This window comes from Lycorma delicatula, chromosome 1 (genome assembly GCF_047948215.1).
Source record: "Lycorma delicatula isolate Av1 chromosome 1, ASM4794821v1, whole genome shotgun sequence".
In the NCBI taxonomy this organism is placed as follows: domain Eukaryota; kingdom Metazoa; phylum Arthropoda; class Insecta; order Hemiptera; family Fulgoridae; genus Lycorma; species Lycorma delicatula.
The window spans coordinates 129,041,124-129,067,855 of record NC_134455.1 but is presented as its reverse complement, the minus strand read 5'-3'; the positions used below and the strand labels follow the sequence as shown (position 1 = coordinate 129,067,855).

At 29.6% G+C, this 26,732-nt stretch overlaps 1 protein-coding gene across 3 annotated transcripts in view; it reads left to right on the top strand.

Moving 5' to 3' along the window:
- The first annotated feature begins 4,232 nt into the window (after window positions 1-4,232).
- LOC142322217 (uncharacterized) overlaps window positions 4,233-26,732 on the top strand; it is a 96,293-nt gene continuing 73,793 nt past the window's right edge. Inside the window, exons 1-2 of one of the 3 annotated variants that reach the window (XM_075361056.1) lie at window positions 4,271-4,388; window positions 17,882-18,067. Coding sequence is in view for 1 of the 3 variants with exons in the window: in XM_075361038.1 (XP_075217153.1) it covers window position 4,507 (1 nt within the window). In the remaining 2 variants the exon portion in view is untranslated. Of the gene's footprint in view, window positions 4,508-17,881; window positions 18,068-26,732 lie in introns of all 3 variants that reach the window. The other 2 variants (XM_075361046.1, XM_075361038.1) reach the window with 2 other exon arrangements.

Below are 26,732 nucleotides of genomic sequence, written 5' to 3'. Positions count from 1 at the left end.
TAAAAACTAAACTGTAATTTTAAGAAGGCATAGACAGTATTCAGATATTTCTTTCACCCTATTGAAAGATTTTTAAATGAGGAAATTAGTAACATAAATCAATCATCAATCGTAAATAATGTAATGGTTCGTTCATTCTTCATAATGTAAATGTATTTGAATGGATTTATACGCATTCTATTTGTTTTTGAATATGAAATGAAGACTATAACTTTTTTATTTAGTTGTTAAAACAAAAAAAAACTGTTAAATAAATGATTTTTAAGTTATTTTTCTCTTAAATAATTAGTAAGAGATCAAGAGTAACGTCTATATCTTAGTAATCTGATTATTTTGCTATGCAATGTTCTTTATTGCAAGTAAAACAACACATATGATAAGTTACTGACATTAATAGGCCACTATATGGAACGTTTTGTAATAACTTTGAGAAGCAAGTTCTGTAGTGAAGTTAAACAGACGTAATTTTAAAAAATCTTATGTGGACACTACATGACTTCCTTCTGCGTCTATTAAATTACATATACACATTTTTAAAAGTATATAAAATGTTATTACACTACTAACTTCTAATTTTATTTCATATTTTTCTTTTTTTATTGTTATTATTGAATTATTATTTGCCGTTTAAGATATTTTTAACAATCAGAAGTTAATAAGTCAATACATTTAAATTAAAAAAAAAATAAATAAAATAAGGAAAATGAAAAAGGAAGAAAATGTTGCAAACAAAGAAAGAAAAAAATATTAACAGAAAATGATGAATATAAAAAGGTAGAAAATGTTAAAACCAAAGAAAGAATAAAAAAATTAAGAAATGATAAATATAAAGAGGAAGAAAACGTTCCAAGAAAAAAAACATTAAGAGAGGGTAATGAGTATAAAGAGAGAGAAAATTTGAAAACTAGAGAAAGTGTACACAAATTAAGATCAGAAGAATTATATCAAACCAAAGAGCGATTAAATGATTGGCAACAAAAACAAATAAACGAAATGATGATCAACTCCGACTTAGAGAGAATATTTTCCGACAATATCAGAGGAGTAATGAACTAAAAAATAAGAATTTTTTGCAATTTATTTAAAATCAAGCATATATGCCTCAGAGCATATATTGTTCTTGTGAGGCGGTTTCAGCCACTCTGTATAGTTAATTTTAATGTAGATAAAATTAAACGGAAATTAAACTAGAAAATTCAAAGCGAATACCATTATAAATTATAATTTTCAATTTATATTAAATAATCAGATGTTTCACCAAATCTATTACATATACACATATGTAATAATTTAATAGGCATATTAATGCCTATTAAATTATATATACACATTTTTAAAAGTACATAAAATTTTATTTCACTAATAACTTCTGATGTTTTGACTTTTTTACTGTTATTGTTGAATAATTATTTTAAAATCAGAGGTTAATAGTTTAATAAATCAATATATTTAAATTTAGAAAAAAAATTAAAAAAAAGGAAATGAAGTGGGATTCGCACCGATATACCTTCCCCCTGTAAGATCCAAATATTTCATTAATTAAAATTTTATTTGGCTACAACTTTGGAACCAATGAAAATAAGTACCATTTATGACATATCGTTGAAAATCTCTCAATAAGAGCTTACTACAGTTTAGAAATAGTCCAAAATCCAGATTCTTTGAGATTTTAGGCTTTTTTGAACACTTTTGATTCAGTCGATTGCAATCAAAAGGGGAGGTTCACAACTAGATGTTACAACAGTCGTAAATCCAAAATTTCAATATCCTTCGGCTAATCGTTTTTGAGTTATGCGGGATACGTACGTACAGACGTCACGCCGAAAATAGTCAAAATGGATTCAGGGATGATCAAAATGGCTATTTCCGTTGAAATCTGAAATTTTTCGCGATCACAGTACTTCCTTTACTTCGTACAAGGAACTAAAAATAAGATTCAATAAATTAAACGTTATTTACATTTTTAATCGAACTGTCGTTTTTAGTATTTCGTAGTAAATTATTTCTATATGTATATGTAGATTAGATATATGTGCGTAGGTACATTTGTGTAAACAGTACAGAAATCATGAAAAAATAGACCATTAGGATTCATTAAAAGAACTTAGAAAAAGGTCTGACGCTATTATTGTTTACGGAAACATGTGATAAATATTTAAATAACTTATTTTATAATTTTTTTTTTTTGTTGTTTTTTTTGGCACTCGTCTAACGATAAGATATTTTTTATCTGTTCAATATCAGCTGAACCATAATTCAGTATCTACTTTGCTAAACCCAAAAATAAAGTAATATATTAACCTTAATATTACTTTACACAATTAAGAATGATTTACAAATCATAATATTAATACTTTAGTCGGTGAATTGCACTTACCGTGCTCTACGAAGCAACTTTTATTTTATTTACCTTCGAACAACGCCGACCAGCTGATATGGCAACATTCCACTCACGCTACCTTAACGCTTGACAAATTGTTTTTTTATCAGTTTCAATAGATTTCGACGTAGTTAAAAATACTATTTCATTGTAATTTAGATAATTTATATTTAATTCTAGCTAATTAGATTAGGCAGTAAGATTAAATTACTACAAATAAAATCCGAACTAAACCAAAAAAATATTTTTAAAAATAACAATTGTTTATAACATATTTTAAATTATTTTTTAGTTATATTATTAAGATAAATGGTAAGTTTTCGTTGTGATCTACAGTTTAGAAAAGAAAATAATTGGTTCCGTTTTCTATAGAATTTTCTTCTTCGTTATCAAAGCTACCTGTAAATTAAAATTTACTGTTATTTTAGACTCTTGTGAGGATGCAATTTTAAATTTCATTTTGCACCAAAAATCTGAAAATAAAAGACCTAAAAATGGAATAATATTTTTTTTAAACCCTGCCACCCGGAACCAGACTTCCAACTAAGCACTAACACGATTCTGGGAGGTGCCTTCGCCTCTAACCACGAGATGAGGGAAACGCCAGGTCTGTCTATGCCGTTCCCGGCCTCCATCACCTAGCAACCGGAACTCGGTCCTTTGTGCTTCGCCTCTAACGGGGACACCCCAAAGGGACGGCCCCACCGCGACTCAGTCTCTTAGATCAGGGCTCGACAGTCTCCGCGCTTCATCACCACCGCCCACCCGTGCAGGCGAACGGCAGCTCCGTACGGAGCTGTCCCTTTCCCCCTCGCTAGCCGATATTTCATTTGCAGTATTCCCGACACAAAACCTGTCACAGTGTAGAAGCCATCGAACTGCGTAACATCGTTCCAACGATGGTCCTCACCTCGAGATGCTCAGTTACGGCAGCACCGTCGCGGTATTTCTCGTCTGACCGCGGGCACTGGAATATCACGTGTCTAACTCCCGAAAGTAGGGACAGAAGGGGTCTTCTGCTCTTCTTTGTTCACATAGGTATGAACGAAAGACCCCATGGCCGGTCAGGAATTGTATCAACCAGAATCCCAGTTCGCCAAACTTCCACCCGGCCCATGGCTCAATTTGCGTGTAATAATTAATAATCATATAAATAAATATTATTCTTTTGCTCATATCAAAAGATCCTACAGAATCATTCATTTAATTTAAACGTGATCGTTTTACTCAAAAAGTTGCACGTCATAATAATAAAAAAACAAATAAAAATTCGTCTATTAACTAAAATTAAATTATTTTCACCGATAAAAAATAAGTCAGTCGTTGAAGTTCCTCGTGAACAGTTTTGCATGATGTACTGCTGTGTAATGTGACGATATGACTTTTCATCCAGAATGACGGGACTTCACCGAGGCAACTGTAATCCTAAACACTTTTCACCACTCGAGAACTTTAAGGCAAATATATTAATATCATTAATAATAATATAAATTATTATTTTAACTCGCCTCTGTATACTAACATGAGTGGTCTAATACTCACACTGTAAAGAAAAAATATTTTAGTGATATTACTTTTTCTCATTAAAACAAATGCATTTCAAAACGTGCATCTAAGTCACGTTTATCTGGTTTTAAGTTATGTAGAATATATATTTATTAATTCAGTTTTGAATCGATTAACTTCAGAACATTTGTTAATATTATTGACGGCGATGCGGTACGAAGTACAGTACACAAAACAAAAGAAAAATAAATTACATAATATTTTACATTATTAGCAAATAAATATGGTAGTTGTAACTTATTACTTATATGTAGCCTTTATTACGTATTTATTACGAAAAAGGAATATAAATAATAGCGATAAATAATAAGAAAAGGGGAATAAACGCCATTAATAAGAGAATTCAGTTTGCGATAAGATGACCCGGACCATGACTTGTGTCGTATGTAAAGCTGATATTAACAAACTTAGTTAGTTCTCTGCAACTGTCCGTCAGTAACAGGTGAGTCCAACACTGTTTTAATACCTACTATTAGTTACTGATATAAAATAATTACAGTATTATTTATACTATTTAAGAAATCATTAAACGAACAAAAATTACTTAATCGTTCCCAAGAAGTGAGTAGAATTACTATTATTTTTTAATTTATTTTATATTATTGAGAAAAGTTTTTTTTAAATAACAGGTAAATAAACAATATATTATGTAAATTAACTTTCTTTAATTATTTAAAATAGGTTTCTGTAAAATCATATTGAAGTGTTTGTCATTAATTACTAAACAATTATTATTACACCATTAGATCAAATAATTATAACAGCAAAATCGAAACAGTATTATCAGTGTATAATTTAATCGTATTTGCAGAAAACTGCTTACAAGAATAATTATTTATATATAACAAGAATACAAGAGTGAAATTATTTTATTATAGTTTTACAGGTAATATAATGTGTAGATATCATTTATTAATCTTAAATTAAAGCTTTATTAATGGAGCAACATGAGTAATAAAAGAGCTTATATTTACGCTTATTTAAATTTAGACGCATAAATTAATAAAAGATCGCAAAATAACTTACATATAAAACGAAATTACTGTGAATATTAGTTATTTTTATAAAATACAATTCCACATTGACGTAACTAATAAAAAAACTAACATAAAAAACAATATTAAAAACACATGTTTTGTTTTTTTAACAAACTGTCTAGCACTCTTTATATAATTTTAAACATCTTTTCATATAGTTAATTGGAATTCATTTAATTCGTATTTAAAACCGGTGCAACGTTACAAATAATCGTGATAATTCTCCAATAATACTAAAAGCTTTATTTTTTCGCTACGATGCTGTAATGCTTTCATAACTAATCGGTTGTATTTCTCTCTCTCTCTGTCATTACAATTGATATCCCACCTGTCCGTTTTAAGTTAGATATTAGTTACAGCAATAGGCTATCTGTAATCCTACATCGCTTTTATTATATTTCAGCCACCTATTACCGTTTCTTCATATACTTTTCTTCTATTCAGGGAAATTTTATTAAAAGTTTAGTCGTAATATACTTCAAAAACACTCTTAAGTTATTTTTTCATAAACTAAAATTGCCGATATGAATAACAAACTTTACGTAGTGAATTATCTCGTAAGTTGATTCATAACAGAAACTTTTATCGTAAGTAAGTGATTTTTATCATGAATTAGCTAATTTCTTTGATTTTTTTCATTTGTTAAAAATGTCTACTGTCATTTCATCGATGGATACCATTATTGATGGATATCAGTGAAATTGAAGATTAAGCAAAAAAACAACCTGGTTTATCAGTTTATTCATTTTGATTGTAAATCAGATTTAATTTTATAACGTTTGTATTTAATTAATTTATTTTTATTTGATCGAATATTTATTATTAAATTATTAATAAAAAGCTAAATCTACGTTCAGTTGTTACATATGAAAATCAATTTAGTACGTTAATTTATGTTTTTATCTCTAAACAAATAAAAATAATACATGTTGTTTGGTTATTTAAATAGATTTCTTACATAAAAGCCAAATAATATTTACGTAAGCTATACGATAAGTTTTTTCATTAAATAATACAAAAATTAAAATAAAATCGTTTTGATCAGGCAAATATTAAACAATTCATGTTATAAACATTTACAATTAACAAGTTGTAAAAGTTTACACTTTATGTTACGAACTATAAACCGGTAGTCTACATGAGGAGGATATGGTAAATAAAAATATTTACGGTAATATTAGGTAGATTTCATAAGAAAGCTGCCTGTTGTAATGGGTACCATGATTCAACTTGCGGGAATTTTCGACATATCTTACCGATATACATCCCCCAGACCGCAAAACCACCGTCGATTCAAAACTATATATATATAGTATTTTTAATGTAAAATAAAGCGCTTTTTTCTTATTCTCGGACGTGTAGTTTGTATATATATATATATATATATATATATATATATATATATTTCACTTTCTTGTGGACACAATAACTGTCGTAATTTTGCACCAATCACTTTCAAATTGATACATAAAATATAGCAACCCAAAATCTCAGTCGATTTCGTTAATGGGAAAAATCGGATAATGGGGATTGAAATGGGGCGGGCTTTTTCAAAAAAACAAAATATCGCTGTAACTTTCTTATGAAGTAAAATATCGAATTCGTTTAAACTTCCTACTTATCTTTGGATAAGGGTCTAACACCTATGTAAGTAAAGAAAGCCTTTTGATATCGCTAACCATTGGCCCAGGGGGTGGAAAAAATGGGGTTTCGAAGACAAAAAATCATACCTCCCTTAATAGGCACGGTATCGAATCGGTTTAAAGTGATCGTTAGTCCTCTAAACATTACCTAAAACTTTTGTTTGAAACAATTTTTGATATGACCAACCCTTAAGGCAAGGGATGACCAAAACATTGTTGGAATTGTAAGAAGATGGTGTCGTATGCTAAACATGTGAACATATTTTTACATGTAACCATTGTCGTATTGAATAAATTTTTTCTTAGAAGTTTTTTCTTAACTTTCGTGGAAATCTTTTTTATCCCCTATTTAGCACAGGTTAAATATACCTCCACCTTCCGGCTTGCCAAAAGGGATTTTTTTTAATTTAAAATAAAGAGCTTTTTTCTTATTCTCGGATGTCCAGTTTGTATTGATATCTATTTCCTAACTTAACTGGGTATTTTTATACAAAATTTACAACATAAAGTAATCCATAACATAAATAATTCCGAGCGAGACAGTTACGAGAGGACACGGTCCAGTAAAAAGCATATGATACACGAGTACGCGATGAACTCTTTGGCGAATTAAAAAACACGCTGCTCTGCAACCAATAATATAATGTCTACCTGTTACATCCATACTTTACTATCTAGCGATTATGTTTTCGTATTTAAAAAAAGCGTTGATGTCAACGTAATTATTTTTATAACGTTTTATCTAGCCGATGAATTTGAAGTTTTTAAATCGCTTCGTATTAACGGTACAAAATAGAAGGTCTATTAAATATATTCCCGCATCACATATTTGTTAACTTAAGCTACTGCATCGCATTATTGAAATTTCGTTTTCAGTGTCACCTATCCTTTTTGACCGGCTTTTAATCAAACTCGGCTTTAGATTCATAACCCTCTTTTTTGAAATATCCTCTTTTAACGGCCTAATTCACTAACCCTTCTGTCTTTTCTCTACCATCTTAAACGATCTTGGATTAACGGTTTTTTTTGGGTTTTGATCTTTTCTCAACCGATTCAAAGAAAGTTGCAACAGATTAGAATTTTTAAACAATTTTTCTAGTTAAATTAAAATAAGCCCTAGTAATTGTTATCATAATATAATTAGGTGTTTGTGTGTGAGTGTGTGTGCGCGCGAGTGTGATTTATTTACATTTATACAGCATAAAATACAGATTCATATTTAACGATATTTTCTAGTACATTTTTATTCGTTTTAATTAAAGAACAATTTACTATTATTTTTCGTTCTCATTTACTGAAAAATTGTAAGAAATATTTTATCATACATATTTAATATTGTTACATAAAACATACATAACAAATATTGTTACATTTACATACGTAAAACAAATTGTTAGGGATGTAGGATGTAGGGGGTGTACCGAAAAGAAACGACTAGCACTAGACAGGGAATCTTTGAGAGCTGCATCAAACCAGTCAAATGACTGAAGACAAAAAAAATTTAATATTTATAACACCGGCATTTAACTTCTGAATAATTTGTAAATATATTTTACATCAAGATGAAATAAGACCAGATTTTTTTTAAATTACCTGAAAATATTACATACTATATTTGGTGATATAAGTAATAACTATACATTAATCTTAAAATTATCGAATTTATCTAAGCCTATATAAATTAATTTTGTTAATGAAATTAATAATAAAATTGCTGATAAAAATAGAAACCTCTGATGGATTCATTTTCATGTGATATTTACTAGACGATCAACGCGAAGTATTTTAATCATTTTTATATTCAAGCATTATTCAACGAGTTTTGAAGTAATGGTTGTTTATAATTACCGAATACAACATTTTATTCAACTTATTATAAGGCAAATACTATATTTTTTTTAAAATAATCATTCGTGTGAAATTTACCCGATAACCGGAAAATCATAAATGCAATAACCTTTAAATTGGGCTAGGACAATGAAAAAATATTATTTATGACATTTAAAAAGTTTTTTTTTTAGATTTTTTGCGTGTTTCACATGGACTTAAATTTGAAATAAGATAAATATTTTTCCAAGAAAAATCTTTACTTTAATTTATTGAAAAATGAATTTCAATAAAATTGTGATTTACTGAAACGTGACAAAAAAATGAAATTAGAATACTCTCAGTTTTTACAGTTATTACGAAACATTATTAAATCATACTCATTGGTTAAACTAAAACCCGACCGGTACAGAAATTTGATACTTAAATATTCATGAATAAGAAATAAGTTTAATTAAAAAATAATTGAATGCGATATTTTTCGGACTACACCGATTCGTATGCTTGATTTGCTATTTGCATGCTTGATTTAATTACTTGCATAAAATTTGAAAACAAATAATAATAAAAATATTAAATCATAAGAAAAATAAATATTCAAATTTGAAATTATGTAGTAATTAAAATTTTTACGGTTACACGAAATCGAAAGTTTATAAATTATTAAAACCTTACGATTTGTATACAAAGACTACTCGATATAATTCATCTTCTTTTTATATTATATTCTGCTAGTAATTAAATTATACGTCACGATGCGGTAGTCGTAAATTAACCTAAAATACTATTAATATCTAATACATTTCAAGACTAGTAACATCGCAATACCATAAAAGTACAGTATTGTGAAACAGATGAAAGAGTTTACATGTCAACGCCATTGAAAAACAGTTTTCCAATTACTTTGCACAATGGAGACTAAGGGAATTCGGTACACAAAGAAGTTATGTAGCTAGTTACATAAGACTATAGAAACCATAGTATTTGTTTTTATAAAACTTATTGCTATTATACATTTTTATATTCAAGGACAGCGAAAAAATAAAGAAAAACAATTACTGATCATGGAGAAAAATAACGATACGCAAATTTTTGCCCTCGAACACGTTCAGAAACCTTGGTACGCGCACACACATGCAACATAATATATATATATATATATATATATATATATATATATATATATATATACTCAATGATGTATGACTATCATTTTTGTTCTGAAAAAAAAAAAAATATATATATATATAAGTATAAAAACTACAAAAAAATCCTGCAACTGGAAAATCTAATTTATAGGGTAAAATTTTCGATAGTAGTATGGTGAATTCTGTAGTGAAAAAGTTAATCATTTCTAATACGAATTTTTTTTATTCAAAGTGAAAAATAATAAGTTTCCATTATATCTTTATTATGATTTTCTTGAGTGCTTTTTGATTAGAAAATGTCCTGTAAAACAGTGAGAAAATAATTATTTTTTCATGCATGAATTTCAATCTAATACCATGTTACGAAAAGAAATTCACAAAAAAATTCATTTCGGCACGCCGGAAGGCGGAGTTAGATTTCACCGGTGTTAAGTAGGGGATCAAAAAGATTTCCACCTTAAAATTAAGAAAAACTTCAAATTTACTCAATACGACAATTTTTATATGTGAAAAAAGTTTCACATGTTAAACATACGACAAACCCCATCTTCTTACAATTTCAGCAATATTTTGGTCATCCCTTGCCGTAAGGGTTGGTTATAACAAAAATTGTTTCAGACAAAAGTTTTAGATAATGTTTAGAGAACTAACAATCACTTCTACCGATTCGATACTGTGCCTATTATGGGAGGTATGATTATTTTTTGTCTTCGAAACCCCATTTTTTTAACCCCCTGGGCGAATGGTTGATGACATCAAAAAAATTTACTTAAGTAAGTTTTAGACCCTTATTCAAAGAATAGTAGAAACTTTAAACTAATTCGATATTTTACTTAATAAGAAAATTATAGCGATATTTTTTTTTCGAAAAAACCTCCCTATTACCACCTCTATGGTCCGATTTTGGCCGTTAACCACCTCGACCGAGATTTTGGGACAAGTTATTTTTAAGGAACAATTTGAAAGTAATTGGCGCAACATCACGGCAATTATCGTGTAAAATATATATATATATATATATATATATATATATATAAATGTATATATAAACTTTTGAACGGACGGTGGTTTTGGGGTCTGGGGGATGTGAAACGCGAAGATATGACGAAATTTTCCGGAAGTCGAATCATGGTACCCATTATAATAGGTAGCCTTCTTATGAAATCTACCTAATAATTACCTTTTACAACTTTTTAAAACAGAATTATAACAATTTCTTTCTATTTAATTGCACGTGAGTGTATTTAATTGCACTGTTACATCTTTTAAAAGAATTTTTTTTTAATCTGACGTAATACAGATTATATTTATATAGTTATAAATCTGATCTAATCATTTTTTAAATAAATAAAAGTAAACATTTATATCATTTACATAAAATATTCATTCAGTGTCTACTTTTTGCAATTAGATAGAAGTGAGAAAGAATGATAACACAATATTAATCTATCTATTTTGATAAGATATCGTAATGTTTATTTGATGAAAAAAAATTACGTATTTTGGTAGCAAAAAACTACCATTCGTTTTAGACGAAAAATGCACAACATTTTTTTGTTAAAGCGTGGAGTGTTCATTCAGCAATAGACTGGGTAAACGTCGAGAATGACAATAGAAATGACAGAACTGTGTTTAGAACAATAATTCCAGTTTATATAAATATTTTAAGAAATATCTGCAAAACTATTATTTTAAATATATAGCCAGTTATTACAAATATTTAACTTAACTCAATTACTAGTGGATTGAAGAATAATATTTATGTTTTCAAAAATTAATTTTAAAAGATATATTAACGACAAAGTTATTTATTTTACTTACAAATCATAACTAGTAAATTCATTACAATACAGTATAATTTTTTTGAAATAAAAAGATTCACTCTTAGCATTTTGAAAGAAAATCCAGTACGTAGGCATTATCAAATAAAAGATGCTTAAAATGAAAAAAAATAAATAAATTTAGTCGAAAAAAAATTATATTAGTTTGTACGAAGTATACGCAAAATAAGGAAAAATTAAATTAAAATATCTGATGTGGGCACTACATAACCTCCTTGTACGCCTATTAAATTACATATACATTTTTTAGGTAGATTTCATAATAAAGCTACCTATTGTAATGGGTACCATGATTCAACTTCCGGAAAATTTCGACATATCTTCACGTTTCACATCCCCCAGACACCAAAACCACCGTCAGTTAAAATTTTTTACATACATTTCACTTTCTTGTGGACACGATCATTTTACGCCAATCACTTTCAAACTTTTTTTCCTTCTACCTCTCCCTCCAATATTAAAGCGTGGATTCTAGGATGCCTTAATATGTAGTCTATAAATCTGTCTCTTCTTTTAACTATATTTTTCCAAATGCTTCTTTCTTCAGCGATTTGCCGCAACACCTCTTCATTTCTCACTTTATCCACCCATCTGATTTTTAACATTCTCCTATAGCACCACATTTCAAAAGCTTCTAATCTTTTCTTCTCAGGTACTCCGATCGTCCAAGTTTCACTTCCATATAAAGCGACGCTCCAACATATACTTTCAAAAATCTTTTCTTGACGTTTAAATTAATTTTTGACGTAAACAGATTATATTTCTGACTGAAGGCTCGTTTCACCTGTGCTATTCGGCATTTTATATCGCTCCTGCTTCGTCCATCTTTAGTAATTCTACTTTTCAAATAACAAAATTCTTCTACCTCCATAATCTTTTCTCCTCCTATGTTCACATTCAGTGGTCCATCTTCGTTATTTCTACTACATTTCATTACTTTCTTTTTGTTCTTGTTTATTTTCAAGCGGTGTTCTTGCGTAGGACTTCATCCATGCCGTTCATTGTACCTTCTAAATCCTTTTTACTCTCAGCTAGAATTACTATATTATCAGCAAATCGTAGCATCTTTATCTTTTCACCTTATACTGTTACACCGGATCTAAATTGTTCTTTAACATCATTATCTGCTAGTTCTACGTATAGACTAAAAAGCAACGAGGATAGGGAACATCCTTGGCGGACTCCCTTTCTTTTTATGGCTTCTTTCTTATGTTCTTCAATTATTACTGTTGCTTTTTGGTTCCTGTAAATGTTAGCAATTGTTCTTCTATCTCTGTATTTGAACCCTAATTTTTTAAGATGCTGAATATTTTATTCCACTCTACATTATCGAATGCCCTTTCTAGGTCTATAAATGTCAAGTATGTTAGTTTGTTTTTCTTTAATCTTCCTTCTACTATTAATCTGAGACCTAAAATTGCTTCTCTTGTCCCTATACTTTTTCTGAAACCAAATTGGTCTTCTCCTAACACTTCTTCCACTCTCCTATCAATTCTTCTGTACAGAATTGTGATTAAGATTTTTGATGCAAGGCTAGTTTAAGCTAATTGTTCTGTATTCTTCACATTTATCTGCTGCTTTCTTTGGTATCATGATTATAACACTCTTTTTGAAGTCTGACGGAACTTCCCCTTTTTCATAAATATTACACACCAGTTTGTATAATCTTTCAATCGCTTCCTCACCTGCAATGCGCAATAATCAATATTTAATATACCATTAAAATGAGGTAGTAATACTTTTTTACTGGTTAGATGTAATTCATTATTATTTTTATTCTGGAGTAGTCTCAGTCTCAATAAAACTTCTAAATTCTATTAAAATAAAAAATTAAATTAAATTAAAAAAATAAAAAATTAAATTATAATCAAATGAAATAAAATTAAAAAATTATGAACATGCTTACATGATTGAACATACTGTCCGTCAAAAAATCATAAGATTTTTTTTAAAAATGATTATAAACAATAAATAACATTAGTAATAAAAGTTTAAAATAAATTACGAGTAATAAATTTTACTACCTAATTCATTCATTCAATATCGTAGATCTTAAAACACAATTACGAGAGGTACTTTTGATAAAAATAAATCAATACTAAAAATACTATCCATTTACTTTTCTTTTTTTTAACCTCCGGGACCACCGTTAGGTATTACTTCAGTGGATAAGATGATTAAAATTTTTGTAGCGTATGAAAATACCATGCCTGACCGAGATTAAAAACCCGGGACCTCCAAATAAAAGGCCGAGACGCTACCATTCGCGCTGCGGAGGCCAGCTACATTAACTTATTTCCTAATGAGGAAGGGTGCTTAATTAAACAATGACGAACACTTTTTTCGCTTTTCCTTGATTAATTTTCACCATTAAAAAAAAAAAAACATTTTTACACAAGAGGTAATCAATTTTGGACACCTAATAATAGTATTCCAAGACGCCGCCCGGAGGGCCTAGCAGTATAGTACTATTTAAAAGAGAAAAAATATATCGAAGTAAAACAAATAGTAAAGTTGGTTTTAAAATCTAAATACGAGGTGTGTGAGAAAAGTAATGAGATTGGTAACACTGCGAGCGATCTGGCAATGCTGTGTCTACCGGTCTGTGCTAGACCGATTTTTTCATCCCTTCGACATGCTCAGTACGATTTTCAACTCCGTTCAGCCAACACATTATTTTTGAGAGCGCCATCAGTGAAGTTGTGTTTTTGTTGTGTGTTACGAAAATGAAGCATCGGAATTTTGAGCAACGTTGTGCAATCAAGTTTTGTGTTAAACTTGGGGAATCTGCGAGTGTGACCTTTGAAAAGTTGAAACAGGCCTATGGGGAGCATTGCTTATCAAGAGCACAAGTTTTCCGCTGGCACAAATCATTTTTGGAAGGCCGAGAACACTTGAAGGTCAACCTCACTTAGGGAGACCTTCAACTTCAAAATCTGACGAAATCTTTGAGCGTCTGAGGGTTCTTGTGAGATCAGACCATCGTTTAACAATAAGGATGATGAGTGAACAGTTAAATTTAAACACTTTCACCATACATCAAATTCTGACAGATGATTTGGACATGCAAAGGTTTGTGCGAAATTGGTACCGAAAAACCTCACAGCAGAACAGAAGGACAATCGAAGAAACGTGTGCTTCTTGAGAGGATTGACAATGACCAAGAATTCTTCAATCATGTGATCACAGGTGATGAATCCTGGATATTTGAGTACAATCCTGAAACAAAGCGGCAAAGTGAAGAGTGGCACACTCCATCATCTCCTCGACCGAAAAAATGTTGAATGAGCAAATCAAAGATCAAAACCTTGCTGATCTGCTTTTTTGACAATAGGGGTATCGTGCATAAAGAATTTGTTCCTCCAGAACAAACTGTCAACCAAGTGTTTTACAAAGGTGTCCTTGAAAGCTCAGGAAAAGAGTGATTCGTGTGAGACCAGACATTGCAGACAAGTGGATGCTTCATCATGTCGCCCCGTGTCACACGGCCATTTCCATCAAGGAATTTTTGACCTCAAAACACATTCCTATTGTTCCTCAATCCCCTTATTCACCACTGATTTGAGTCCTTGTGACTTTTTCCTTTTCCCGAAATTGAAACGTGTCTTAAAAGGACGTCATTTTGGAACTCTGGAGAACATTCAAAAGACTGTGACCGACCAGTTAAAAGCACTACCAGTTGAAGCCTTCCAGTGCTGCTACCAGTAGTGGGAACAACGACAGCACCGATGTATAGCTGCCCAAGGGAACTACTTTGAAGAGGATAATATTGTTGTTTGAAAAAAATAAAACCTTTGGTAAGTAAAAATTCAATCTCATTACTTTCTCACACACCACGTGTAAGTAACTATTCCTTTCCACGACTTGAATCCCGGTGCTGCATCACTACAGAACAGTTTTTGTAATGGTCGTAATTTCTGTTTTGTACTATGTATCGGTAAAATCAATTAGGTTAAAGTAAAAATTCCATAAAATGCTATTTCCTAATTTATGTGCTGTACTTTAAAAAACTCAACCCACAAACAAGTATGCTATTTTCGTAAAAGCACATATAATTTCGTAATCATCGCTCTCTCTCTCTCTCTCCCATACCACTTTCTAAGTGTATAATTTTTTGTTATAATTTTAAATTTTAAAAATCTGATGTCGACACCACATAACTTCCTTGTACACCTATTAAATTACATATACACATTTTTGTAAAATGAAAAGTACATAAAATTTTATTTCATTCATAACTTCTAATAACTTCTTTTTTTTTATTGTTATTGAATTATTATTTATTGTAAAACTTTTTCTACAATCAGAGGTTAATAATTATTAATAAATCAATATATTTAAAATAAAAAAAATAAAAAAAGAAGTCTGATTCGAACCAATACGCCTTTCCCTTTCAAGATCCAAATATTTCATTAATTAAACTTTTATTTAGTTATAACTCTGGAAACAATGGAAATAAGTACCACTTATCATATATCGTTGAAAAGCTCTCAACGAGGGCTTATTACTGCAATTAATAAAAAGTCCAAAATCCAAATTGGTTTGGATTTTGGCCTTTTTTGGACACTTTTGGTTCAGTGCGTTGCAATCAAAAAGGGAAGTGCACAACTAGATGGTACAACAGTTTTAAATCCAAAATTTCCACATCCTACGGCTAATTGTTTTTGAGTTATACACGATACATACGGACGTCACGCTGAAACTAGTCAAAACGGACTCAGGGGTGGGAGAAATGGATATTTCTGTTTAAATCTGAAAACCTAAATTTTTCGCGATCACAATACTTAGTTTATTTCGTACAAGGAAGTAAAAAGGTATCATTTTTAAGGTTTATTGTTTAATCTGTATTTTCGGCAATTCTTCACTCTCCTGTGCGCTAGTAAAAGTAATGATAGAAGTTAATATACATGGTAAATCGTCACAAAAATAGAAACAGTATAAGTTGTGTCGAACAGCTAACAAAAATTTCGTGAAATGGATCAACAATTAATCTATATAAATAAAAATGTAAATGTTCGCTTGTTCAAAATCTTAAATCTCCGAAAGTTCTTCACCGGTTGCTTTGAAATTTTTACACAATGTTGCATTCGAATACGCGCGCGTTTTTATATACCTACTATTTATATACCTAAGATGTCACACCTGTGACAGGTAAAAACATGTTTTTTTTTGTTTTTTTTTAAAAACAGCGCTATCTGTTGGATGTAAAAGCAATGCATGCTATATTAGTGTATCGTGTGTTGCTTTACGGATATTTTACGATTCCATTTCAGAGTTTCCGATATGTGTGTCCGTTATTAATTAAAAACTACTGGATCGATTTACTCGCAGTGAAAAGGGAGAAAGGGAAAAATCGAAAACGGTAAAAGGGAAGAAGGATAAAATGGAAATAAGAAAAAATGGAAAAACGGGGGAAAGGAAATGGAACGGGGAAAAGAGAAAAAAGAAAAAGGTAAATGTGGCAATGTAGGGGAAAGAGAAATACAGATGGGGGTAGGAAAGGGAAGGTGTGGAAAACGGGATAACGGGGATAGGGAAAGTGGGATTGGGGAAGGGAATATGATAAAAATTAAAATTGTAAAAAGAAAAATAAGAAAAAGAAAATGAGGAAAAGGAAAAGAAGGAAAAGGAATAAGGAAAAGGGAGAAAGGGTAAAAGGGAAAGGTTAAATTTTGTGAAGTTCCGTAATGTTCATTTTGTTAATGTTTTATCAAATTTTCAATTGTGTTCACTTAATCTACATATATACTCAAATCTAGCAATAGCGAAGCATTGCCTGGTCTGTTAGTTAAACAAATAACTAAACTGAAAACTAGGTTTTGAATTATTTGTTTGAAGTAACAAAGTTTATTAATAAATGTTAAACTCATTAAAGTTAATATCAGAAATAACAGAATTCCTGATTTCGAAATTTAATGATTATTTGGAATCATCTAATTTTTGTAGATTAAAACAATAAACTCAGAACATTCAAATATATTTTTGACAAATATAGTTTTATGAAAGTATTATATTGAATAATAAACATTCTGAAGAAGATCCTGATAAAAATAAAACCTACTCAGCTAAATTCGTCCAGAAAAATAATTTTGTTACCGTTGTAAAACCTGAACGATCTTACAAATCTTTTATTTTATCAACTTTTATTTAATAAAAAAGGATTCTAATAAAAGGTAAGTTTCTAATAAACTAGTAATAAAATTTATTTGAAAGCTTTCAACCTTTTGAGTAAAAACTTTATTTTATTTTTACTTGTTTTCTTTATTCGTAAAAAAAGTTTCTATTTCTAATAATTAGAAGAAAAAATTAGGCGCAATCTTTAATAATTTATCATTGATTTATAATTCATAATTTATTTAAAATTCATTTTGTTTTAAATTAGCACAAAATGTTTACTAGTTGTTTTTTTTAATTGAAGAGTATTTTTTCTACTACATAGCCCGACGTTGGTTGAATCAACTTGTATTAAAGTTGAAAGAGACAACAACATATAAAGGAGGCAGCGTGGGGCTTCATGATTGTGATTGCTAGGCTGGACCAAAGTTCCTGGTTGGAAACTGCAGTAGTAATCATTTGATTTCTCGCTGATCGGCTGCAGTGTCTATCATCTATTGAATTATTGCAGGTCGGTTTTTATCATTTTGATTTCAAGAAGATTCTTCTTAATATTATAATGATTTATAGGATATTTTTATATTAATTTTTTTTATTCAATTCCCGTTGTATAACAGTGAAATGCATGAAAATGCCGGCCCCTTTGTTTAATAATTATACAATTCAACAATTATTAGTTAGCTTCATTAATAATTTAGTGTATTATTAATCTGTAAAATCACTTCTTTGCAGTTTTCCGTAACAGATCAGTTATTGTAAAAAATACGTACGTCCATATAAGTGAAGAGTGAGAGAGAGAGAGAGAGGGAGTGAGTGACTGAGTAGGTGTATATTTGTGAGCGCACGCGCGAATATCCTTAGAGAGAACGTTCGTTATAGTATTTTTTTGTTACCATTAAAACATAGTTGGGTGTTAAAACATCGTAGCTAATGATTTTTTTTTCATTATTATATTTTTATCTTAGGAAAATTCAAGTAATAATATTTACAACATAAATTAATAAATAATCGCATTATAAATTATTTAATAATATATTGTAGAAAATAATAGCTTAAACATTAAGTTAAAAAAAAAGAAAATGAAATTATAAAAATAAAACGAAGTAAATATTAGAAAAATAGACTAAATTTTAAGTTCGCGGTGTTATTTTTCCATCTAAGAATACATGTTCTCAACAATTTTTTGGTTATATTTTAGTGCTCTTTTATTTCTATAACTTTAAAAAAAGATCCATCCGTATCAAAAAACTGTATTTTTCACGTATTGTTTTGAACTAAGGAATACTTACTATCTTATTAATAGGAAAGGTTATTAATAAAAAAATTAAAAAAAACATGGGATACGAAACCTACAGTTATAGTTGTATCAGAGCGACGTAGAAGGCGACTTAAGAACTACACTGACAAGTGCATTGAATTGCATAGTGACAGCTGAACTCAATGGAAGAGTCAACTCTCTTTTCACGATAAAAACATTATTTTTAGTAAAAAAATTAAAAACCTCTTCTAGAGTGTTCTAATTTATTTTTAATTCTTTACTTAAGCAGTAAATGACCTCTTAACCAGTTTATCGCTCTTAGATTTGGCCTTTTGAACGCGTTAAAAGGTCTGATAAAAATATTCTGCAATAATGCATATAGCCTCTACACCAAATTTAAATTCTAACATGGTTAAAAAATCATATTTAGCTAAACACACATTTACGATTATAATTTAAACACACACAAACAAACAAAAACACACACATATATATATATATATATATATATATATATATATATATATATAGTGAGAGGAAACGTAACGTACATTAGCACAACACAAGATTTGCATTAAATTCAAAATAAAACATTACACAAAACAAAAATTAAATTAACCAGTTAAATCACCTTCTATATTTCTATTGTAAGAAAACCTGTTATCAACATCCGTGGCGTATTAGTACCGTTCTATTTTTCATTAGGAATATTCCTGATTAGAATCTCGGTCAGATAGTTTTCACGAGTTAATACTTCTTTCATATCTTATACCTACTCAAATGACTCAAGCTTATGTTATGAAAAATTAATTAAAAAAGAAATTTAAAAAAATACATCAATTAAGAAGTTATTATTTTTTTTAAATTATAATTCTGAGAATCTTTCCCTACACGTGTTAATTATCATAGGTTATCGGATATTTTACATCAATAGGTCACACTCTGTTTAACAAATTCTAGTCAGAATCAGACTGAGAAAAATAGATTCTTCAATGTGAATTCGTATGTGATATTTTCGAAGTGTTTAATGATAGATTAGTGACCAATTTTCGCAATAGACACATGATAGCAAATATATACGAGGTTTGGCTGATAAATTTTACACACTATCGTGCTACACCGAGACAAAAAGTACTATCAAGTTGAGTGCGGCAGCACATGATAGCTAAAATCCCCCTGTACAAACCTGCAATAATTGAAATCCGTTTACCGGTTTTGTTTTTAGTAGCAATTAAATATAACTGACATATTGACCGTACTCGACTCCATAGTCCAGTACGGTCAATATGTCATCACGGTTAAAACAGCGCGCAGTGAACAAAGTTTTAAAAGCAGAAAATGTGAATCCTACGAATATTTTTCATCGTTTAAAAGCGACTTACGGTAGTGAAACTGTTGACAGGAGTACTGTGAAAAGGTGGGCGTTGAAATTTCGCGAACGTGAAGCTGGTAAAGTGACAATTGAGAACGCATCTCCCAGCGGACGACCAGTTTCTGTGATTGACAAGAAATATCGAAAAGAGGTGGACGAATTGCTTCAAAGTGACCGGCTAATCATCCAGTAATGCATCGCTATTCAGTTAGGCATATCTAAAGAACGAACAGGCCATATTATCGAGCAACTGGGTTACCGTAAAATCTGTGCACGATGGCACCGCGCAAACTCTCTGATGGCTCTCCGCAAGCTGAAGTTGAGCCTATTTCGCATTCGCCATATTCAGCGGATTTGGCTCCGTGCGACCTCCACTTCTTCCCTCATCTCAAGAGGGATTTCAAAGGTAATCATTACACCACCGACGATGAGGTGAAGGAAGCTGTGGCCATTTGGATTCGAGAAAGACCGCCAGAAGTTTTCAGTGATGAAATACAAAACCTTGTCACACGTTGGGAAAAGTGTATCAGTTTTATCAGTGTAAAGGGGGATTATATTGAAAAATAAATACTGCATTTTGTAGGTAAGGTATTGTACATTTATGCATTTTTTATTTCATTCCAATATCTCTTTTTAATTCCATGCTACACATATATGTGCAAAATTTATCAGCCGAGCCTCGTATTATTTTTAATACCAATATGTAGAACGCCGACCTCCGTGGCTGAGTAGGTAGCTTCTCCGCATTTCGTGTGGAGGTCCCGGGATTTCGATCCCAGTTAGTCATGACATCTTTTTATACGCTACCAATTTCTACCGGGCTAATAACCGTAGCTGTTGATGCCGGCTCTTTCATATATATAAAAAAAAAAATATGTGGTACTTATATTTAAAGATTCTATCAAAAATATTTCCAGCCAGTTTGAACGAAATGTTTGTAAGAACATATTACGTATAAGAAAACGGTCAGCATTTCCAAACGGGCCTATTCGCCGGATATTATTAGCTATATACATATGAATTTATGTAGATTACTACTGCGTAAGTTTCATTTACTAAAACCATTCCTACTGCGGCCGACAGACTTCTGTTGGCCGAAAAAAAAAAAAATTAAAATAAGAAAAATTAAGATAACTACCTTATAAATAAAAAAATTAACTATTATAAATTATGTTAATATTAATGACATATAATAAGTAAATTTTGATACGCCACGCCACGCACTAAACATTTTGAATAAATTCAGACATACGATTAAATAAATAAATACAATTTTTATTCTGATGGGTGTCTCCGGATAAAACAGGAGCTACCTTAGCATTTATCTGGATGGATCAGGGAAAACCGCGGTAAAACTTTAATCAGAATAGCGTCAGAGTAAATTATAAAATAAAAAAATAAATGTGATTAAAATTCATATTAATTATTTAAAACATAAACACATTAAAAATTATATATATATACCTATATATGTAGATATTATTACAAAAAATAACTACAAAATAATTAACAATTCAGAATGTGATGAAAATTGAGTTAATATTTATGTTTATATTAAACGAGTGCAGAAAAATGAAGGGTCTTTTTATTAGTATTATTTTAAAAAATTTACCAACGGAGTAACATTGTTTCAGTAAAAGAAAATCTTTTAATTGTATTTTTAATAAACTGGTGGGAAGATTTTTTTTAAATATTTCGATAATTTATTAAAAATGGCAACAGATTAAGGCAATTTAATAAGACCCTTCTCATAAATCGAAGTATTATGTTGCATCATCCAAAACAGTTCAGATATCTCGTTTAAAAGAGGTGGAATAATGATATAGAATTTTTTTTTACCAATTCGGCGTAAGGTCTGTACCTACGTACATATATATCTCGCTCACATAACTCAAAAACGATTAGCCGTAGGATGTTTAAATTTTGGATTTAGGACTGTTGTAATATCTAGTTGTGCACCTCTCCTCTTGATTACAATCGACTGGACCAAAAGTGTCTAAAAAGGCACAAAATCCAAAACATTTGAATTTTGGACTTTTTCTTGACTCCAGTAATAAACCTTGAGAGCTTTTCAACGGTATATCATAAGTGGTACACTTATTTTCATTGGTTCCAGAGTTATAGCTAAATAAAATTTTAATTAATAATATATTTGGATCTTACAAAGGGAAGGCACATCGGTTCAAATCTGACTTTATATAAATATATGTTTTTTAACTTAAACATAATGATTTATTAATAATTTTTAACCTCTGATTGTAAAAAAAAATTACAATAAATAATAATTCAATAATAACAATAAAAAAAATATGATAAAAGTTATTAGTGAAATAAAGTTTTATGTACTTTTCATTTTAATTAAAAAATGTTTGCAGAGGTTAATAATTATTAATAAATCAATATATTTAAATTAAAAAAAGAGTTAAAAATATATGTATATGAAGTCGGATTCGAACCGATGTGTGCATGGTTACGGATCCGACACGTTCTCACTTAACCCACATAACTACTCGAGAGACGTGCAACAAAATTAATATACAAAATTCTTATTCGGACACCACAAAATATGTGATGAATTGTGGTGTTCACCACAATGCAATTGTGTAACTGTCCACTTTATTACAGAATTGTAGGATCGTATCTCACTTTCAGATTAAATAAGTTCAAATGAAAGTAGCAAAAAATGTGTATATGCAATTTAATAGACGTACAAGGAAGTCATGTGGTGTCCACATCAGATTTTTTTAAATTAGTACTGAACGTAAGGGAAATGAACTTTAGATAATTACAATGAACCCACCGGGTTGGTCTAGTGGTGAACGCGTCTTCCCAAATCAGCTGATTTGGAAGTCGAGAGTTCCAGCTCTCGACTTCCAAATCATACTTTCCAATATCTTACTTTTTAGTAAAGCCAGATATTTTTACACGGATTTGAATACTAGATCGAGGATACCGGTGTTCTTTGGTGGTTGGGTTTCAATTAACCACACATCTCAGGGATGGTCGAACTGAGAATGTACAAGACTACACTTCATTTACACTCATACATATCATCCTCATTCATCCTTTTTTTTTTTTTTTGTTTAACCTCCGGGGCCGCAGTTAAGCATTACTGTACAGAGGATGAGTTGAATGATTTGTAGCGTGTGTGAAAAATGCCATGCCTGACCGGGATTCGAACCCGGCGTGGCATTTTTCATGCATTTTTCATCCTCATTCATCCTCTGAAGAATTATCTTAACGGTAGTTACCGGAGGCTAAACAGGAAAAACAAGAGAACCAAAAAAGATAATTGCACATGGTTACATAATCCAAACTTAGTGATAAAATTTAGACAGCTTTTTAATTCTTTTTTGAAGTTTAATAAAATAAACTTAAAACAATTTAATTCAAAAAACTGTTATAAAAAATATATTAAGTTAAATTTTTTCACAGATATTAAAATCGAGAAGAAAATTAAGGGCAGTTGACAGTTATTTTCTTTGTGTTTATTAAACAACTTCTACAACTTAAATTTTATATCTTTAAACTTAAAATTTTAAGCGACAACTATTGATTTTAATTGACTTTACAAAAGTAGAGTACGCAGCTCGACCAGTATATATCTTTTTATGTATGATTAATTTTTATGTTTCAACAAATGGACCGATTTACATGATTCTTTTTGATTTTGTACAGAAAATTCCTGTGGTATTTCTATCGTAAATTATTCTTACGTAGCAGAGATGAACGGATTTTAAACGAATGAAAGACTTGTCTAAATTGATTACATGAAGGAATTTTTCATTTTTTTAGTCATCATTGCTTAGGAATGGATTTTATAGCGTATTGAGAAAATTGGGCGTATCATTCTGGTATTCCCACGAAAGAATCAAGCAATTAAGTAACAAACATACAGTAAAAAAAGTGCACATTCTACATTTCAAACAGCATTAGTTAACGCTCGTTAGTTGCCTCTTAATTTCTCACAATTCTTTTCTTTTTTTTATCACTTTCATGAAAAAATAATACGTATGTCGAAATTTTAGAGAGCTTATTCTTGATTATAAGTTTTGTTTACATCTTTTCTCCGTGTTCCTTTTCTTATTATTACCTATCTAGTTTCTGGACTTTACGTTTCTTATCGATCCAATATTAAACAATGATTATGATATAAAACGAAATATATTTTTTATGCAGACAGTGTAAATTTTTGTTTTTTGTTTAAAAAACCATACATTTACGCTAAGTAGAAAAAAATGTCAACAGAATAATCAATAAAAAAATAATCATCGAAATATTCGTTTGTTGAAGGATAATATTTGAACATACACAAAAAAAAAATACGTGCGGATCGAATCGAAAACGTTCTCTTTTTTTAACTCTGCCAATAAAAACTCTGTTATAAAAGCAACCGCTTTTATAACAGATTAAAATTTTCTACAGATCTTATTATCTGTAGAATTTTATTAATTAATAACCGTGTCATTTATTCAGAAGAACAATTCACTCGATATTTCTTATTTATTTACTTTCATTTGAATATAAAAGAATTTCCAATCAAAGTAACATTATTGGGCCTTATTTTGTAGGTCATGCGTATAAAATCTTAAATATATAAGGTAAAAACAGAATATATTTACTTTTATTTTATAGATGTAATCAAAAAAAAAAATTACTATGAGATTGTAAACCGTACGGTAAGAGTCTGGCAGATATCATTTCTTCCGCTCAAAAAACAAAAATTTCTGTAATATAAAGAAAACTGTTTTTAACAAAATGATAGTGATATCAAAAAAAGTAAGACACTACATTTCTATTATTAAAATCTGTTATTAATTTAGAATTAAAAAAAATACATGTTAAATAAATGTATAAATATATATAAATGAAATCCAACCTTACCAACAATTCGTCTGCGTTCTCTTTTCTAGCACTTTCAGTCATTTGACCATCTTCAGGAAAAGTTATTCTTCAATTTTAGATCATTAAAATTAAATTATGTAGAAAGTAAATTTATAAAATGTTGAAATCGCAGCAACTGATCGTCATAGTAAAAAGTTAGTCATGTCTGTTTAAGTTAAGTTTCATGTCTGTAGAACAACTGTGACCTTATTACATAACAGACAAGACTAACTTTATACTACGACAACCAGTTGTGATTTTAACGTTTTATAAATTTAAATTCTACAAAATTTAATTTTAACGATCTGAAATTGAAGAATGTGTTCCTGAAGATGGTCGAATGACCGAAAGTGCTAGAAAAGAGAACCCGGACGAATTGTTGGTAAGGTTGAATTTCATTTATTTATATAAATAATATTAAATACCAACTGTGCCATGTTTAAAAACGTTATATATATGTAGTAGAAATAAATCCACAATAATAGATAATAAACAATGTTTAAGCTTCCATATAATAGGAAAAAAATAGAAAAACTTGTTACTGGCCCGATTTCATTTATATGTAATACATATGACATTTACATAAATAATACAATTCTTACGATTATTCGTTGTTTAATAAATGAAATCGGGCCGGTAAGAGTTTTGTAACAAATTTTTATATTTTTTGCTTATTATATGGAACGCTTAAACATTGTTTATTATCTATTATTGTATATCTATTGTCTATTACATATACTTAACAAGTATTTTTTTTTTAAATAAAATTCTACATCAATAACAGATTTTGATAATATAAATGTAGTGTCTTACCTTTCTTGATATCAGTATCATTTTTTTAAAAATAACTTTATCTATATTACAGAAATTTCTGTTTTTTGAACGGAAGAAATATCTGCGAGACTCTTACCGCGCGGTTTGCAATTTCACTGTAATTTTTTTTGGATATCACTGCGTTTTTTTTAGCTTATTCTTTTATTTTTTTTAATGAATTACTGATTGTTATATTATGGATTTATTATTAAAATTTATTGCCTTTCTAGAACAAACAAATATACATTTTTTGAATTCCTCGGCCAATTTTTTTTGTTGATAATCATATTTTTTTTCTCTTCATACCATATTTTTACTTTTTTAATAAAAAATCCGTGATTTAATATTGCACTTACTTTGTAAGTGTAACCCTCGATTTTTATCGTTCCGTGGACACACTTTTTATCCTATTTTAAAATAACTTTTTTTTTATTTCATATTTTATAGAATAATAATTTTATCAATTGAATTTATTTCTGTTTTATTTATGTAACAAATCTTTGTTTCCACATTTGCAACACTTTCCTTCTGTTAGTGATTTTTGTGTTTTATTAACAGGTATAATTTCTTGTAAACTAATACTTTTATTTTATTTTAAAGAAGTGATTGGAATTAAAAAAATTGTTTCATCTTCAGTACTTTCATTTACATATAAATCATTTACTATTAAAACAAGCTGTAGTATATTTTCTTTTAAATTTTATTATTTCAAGTACATTATGAATTTTTTGTATGAGATCATTCGTAAATTCAAAGACGCCGTTACCTTTTTTTACGTTAGGCGTACTGCTACCTAGCGGCGCGATTCATAAGCCCACCTTTCGAGGAAAAATGACATATTCGAGTGCC